The sequence below is a fragment of the Drosophila teissieri genome, chromosome 3R, assembly GCF_016746235.2.
Source record: "Drosophila teissieri strain GT53w chromosome 3R, Prin_Dtei_1.1, whole genome shotgun sequence".
Classification (NCBI taxonomy): Eukaryota; Metazoa; Arthropoda; class Insecta; order Diptera; family Drosophilidae; genus Drosophila; species Drosophila teissieri.
In genome coordinates, this window is record NC_053032.1 from 24,610,504 (window position 1) to 24,614,320 (window position 3,817).

The 3,817-nt window shown below is 44.7% G+C and overlaps 1 protein-coding gene across 2 annotated transcripts; it reads left to right on the forward strand.

The window, feature by feature from the left end:
• Nucleotides 1–275: 275 nt before the first annotated feature.
• LOC122620588 lies at nt 276–2,765 on the forward strand. 2 transcript variants are annotated; one of them, XM_043798123.1, is made up of 2 exons: nt 276–1,070; nt 1,305–2,765. In XM_043798123.1, the coding sequence occupies exon 2, from the start codon at nt 1,337–1,339 to the stop codon at nt 2,528–2,530; it is 1,194 nt and encodes a 397-aa protein (XP_043654058.1). In that variant the 5' UTR covers nt 276–1,070; nt 1,305–1,336; the 3' UTR covers nt 2,531–2,765. The 2 variants fall into 2 exon arrangements, with proteins under 2 accessions (XP_043654058.1, XP_043654057.1); XM_043798122.1 differs by having other exon boundaries at nt 277–1,070; nt 1,332–2,765.
• Nucleotides 2,766–3,817: the final 1,052 nt, after the last annotated feature.

Genomic DNA, 3,817 nt, shown 5'->3' on the forward strand with positions numbered 1-3,817 from the left:
ATGATACTGCATCCTTTTCAAATTGAAATTCTGGGAATTGTAACAGCATATTCTTGCCATTTAACTTGCTTTCTTTTAAAGAGGCATTTACTCCCACAATTTTAGGGGGAATGGAAGCTCCGAGTTCAGAGCTGTTTATTAAAAATAGAAATTCTTTATACAATTTGAGAACGGCATTTCCGATTTGTGTTAAAATGTAAATGTATGAGCAAATATTAGATGGAGAGCAAAACTTTGGTTGACTTATTTTATATTTGATATTTCGTGACTATTGAAAGCATTGCCGGAATTGTCAGGCGCAGTGACTTTCGAAGTACCACTTTTGAATATCAAAATTTCGGAACACCAGCTCCCTTGCCCTAGTACAGCCCTGCCCATTCCTGCAGCTCCAGCTCGAGCGCCACATCGATGATCTAAATTGAACCGAGTACGCCTTTCCCCAAGTAGCAGTGGCCGTATCCGTATTCCGCATCCCGTCCTAGAACAGACTGCCCAAAGACACTACCACATCAGCTACTGGCGCTTGGTATGTATGTGTGTGTATGCGGTTCGGTTGGCCAACCGCAAAATTCTTGGCAAACAAAATAAAGAAAACTAACTTGGTTGGGCAAAAGCAAAGCTAAGGAAAGCAAAGCAGAGCCAAGCGGCAACGGAAATTGTTAACCTTTGGGGATATCAAACATTTACGATTGCGTGGCAGCGGCAGCGGCGGCAACATTTAAGTTTTTATCAGCACAAAATAAAGTTTTGGTTTACGGATTGTGTTCCTGTCCGCCCACGCTCCCTCCCCCCCCTTTTATCATCCCACACTTTTTGGCCAGCGGCAGCTACAAGTGCCCAGGAGCCAGGAAAGGAGCAAAATTCAGGAGCAAAAGCAGAAACAGGAACAGGAGCAGGATCAGGGGCTGAAGGCTCGTCCCTGTTGAATCCGGGGCACGCAGAACTTTTATCCTTTTCAATTTCGTTTTTCTTCGCCGAGTACTTTTGAGGGATTTAAATTTGTGTTTGCTGCCGAGCCAGCAGCGAAACAACAACCGTGGGAGCGGCGGCATCGAGTTGCTGGCGACCAGGTGAGTGCTGCTTGTTGGCCTAATCACGGCTCACGGCTCATGGCTTTGCTAACTTGGCCACAATCAAGTGCAGCTCAAAGCGATTGGCGTGGCTAATTTGAACTACGCATATGAAAGCTAAACGAAAATAGTTAGGTTTATGAATATGTCTAGGTAGAATAAATGTAGTATAACCAATTTTCAGCATATTCAAATTTCGCTTTTAATAAACTCAATCAATATTCTTTTCTCTAGATTTATATTAATAATCATTTCCTTCAGCCGTCATGAAGGAAAAAAAGAAGAGCCGCAGAGATCCCACCTCGACACTTGAAGCACCTGAACCATCACGGGTCGTCAACACGGAGGGCGTCCAACTGAACGTGGATGCCCAATCCTCTGGGGAAGATGATCACGCTGCTCCATTTATCCTGGTAGACTGTGCGCAATATACATGCCGTTCGGACTTGGTGGCAATCCTGAGCCAAGTAGAAAAGGAACGGATGGAAAAGGTGCAGGCAGATATAGAGAATAACTATTTTTCCATGCTGGAGGACATGGAACCACCTCCCGAATTAGATATGCCCATTAACCTGAGCTCCCAGGCACTGGCCAAACTGAAAGACGCAGAGGATGAGCGCCGCTTCAAGGAGGATCTGCAGAGTCTTAGGATTGCTGGAGTGGAGGGGCAGGAGCTAGATACTTCCATTAGCCTGGGCAACACCACTAATCCCCAGTTCAAATCCCTGTCCGACATGACAATAGAAGACGGCCAGCTATTGCTGCGGACCATGGCAAGTATGGAACCGATGCGCTGCAAGTTGGAGCAGCTCAAAAATGTGCACGAGAAATCTGGGTCAGCAGAATCGGCTCCACAGGTTAAAGGCACAACCTTGATTCCCCTACCAGGCCTGCGTCGGCAGGGAACCTTTGAAATTAAACGTAAAAAGGTCCAACAGCTAGGACATCCCGAGGTTTCCACTAACCCAGCAGTTGGCCAAAAGGAAAAATTTCCATCAGCTTGCAGGGGAGGAGAAAGCGAGAAAGTTATTTCGGAGGCCGACAGGATTTTCAGCCAGATTGGCGATCTGCTCGTGAAACTGCAGCTCCAACACGAGGGCAGCAAAGTCCTGGACAAGGGATCCTCGTACGCCTACATGGTGACCATCAAGCCAGATGGAGGTGCCTCCAATTGCTCAGTCTATGCCATTACAAAGCTCAAATCCCACGAAGTGAAGGAGGATCTAAAAAGTTCACACACTCCATTGATCAACATTTTATCCCCCGGTGATGGAGTACTAAAGGAGGCTTCCCAGTTGTCCACGAACACACAATATATCGATGGCAGCTCCATTGGGCTGATGCCACTTCACGAAACGCCAACCTCCAGGATCAAACCACCTATTTTGCGAAAGAGATCCTGTTCTTATATGAGGGTTTCCAACCCAGCCAGATTTTGCCATGGCAGGAAGAAAAACTAGGTTGGTTGGTAATCATTGTTTGTATAGAAGCCATTCAGTTTCTAACAAAAACATAGTTAAAAAATGAGTTAAGAACAGCCAGGCCATAATATATCAGTTTCCATTCTCTAAAGAACGGTAATAGTTCTACTAATGCAGAGAAAAATGATTTAAGGAATTGCGGCACTAATATAAAATACTCTGTGATATAAAACAATTATATTTTTATAAATCATTAATTAAAATGTAACCTACATTTTGGTTATTATTGATGGTCTCATGGACTTAATTCCGCTGGGGTCAATTAATAAAATTGCAAGTCTGAAACCCATTTTATAAGATCAATATGCTGTTTTCGATCCCATTTTATTTATATTTTATGATAAGCCCATTGAATTGCACAGCGCGCCAACCATATTTGTTTTTTCTTTATGCAGCGCAAATAAACAAGTGGTTTCAATTATTTATTTGCACATTTTAAATTCATCACAAAATGCGCAATAATTATGTAGATGTTATCGGCATGCATTCACATTTTCAATTACACAGGTATTTTAATTTATTATGTTTTACGTTGTAATTAAGCCGTTTTAATCATATTCAAGCGGAAAGAGTGCTCCAGCCTAAGTTCGTGCCCCTTTTTCTGGAGTGCATCCTGGCATAAAAGTTGCATCTTGGCCACTTCCTGGAGGAGTTGTCTAATTGCATGGCCACGCACTTTCATTGCTCATTTCCGAGTTGGCCTCGAGTGCGTGGTTGCAGCTCATTTCGTTGGGTTTGCACAATTGTGGCCAAAGTGTTTTCAACTTTCCTCTGTCAATGCGCCCGGAGGTCGAATCTGGAGTCTGTTCCGCCCCAGAAAAGCCCCTCTTTCGGCTGGATTTGTGGAAATGTTGGCCAAGTGTTCGGCTTGGCTTGTGCCAGTTGGCAGGCAGAAGGCGTCCTGCAGCAGGACCTTAAAAACCTGCCTGCCTCCTGTCATTTGTCGTTTAGTAGAAATTGCAAGATTGACTGCTGGGCTGCAGGGGGGGTGAAGAGGGTGCTGCAAGTGGGTGGGCACAAAAGTTTTCATTAGTTTTAATTAAATCCCAAACAGCATTTCCCTGCTGCACTCTTTCGTTCTCGCACTCTGAAGCGTGTTGCTCTTTCGAGCCTTTGTCAATGAGTTTTCCCAACAAAACCGAATTAAAAACACATCAAAATTAATGACACTCCGCCCCCGGAGTTGGCCAGGAGCCGGGGGCGGTCAAAAGGAAGTTGCCATGGCCTCCGCTGCCACTCGAAGTGCGGACAGCATTTGTGCAATTT

Excerpts from the sequence above, each read along its gene's own strand:
- LOC122620588 (XM_043798123.1), top strand. The coding sequence starts at position 1,337 with ATGAAGGAAAAAAAGAAGAGCCGCAGAGATCCCACCTCGACACTTGAA.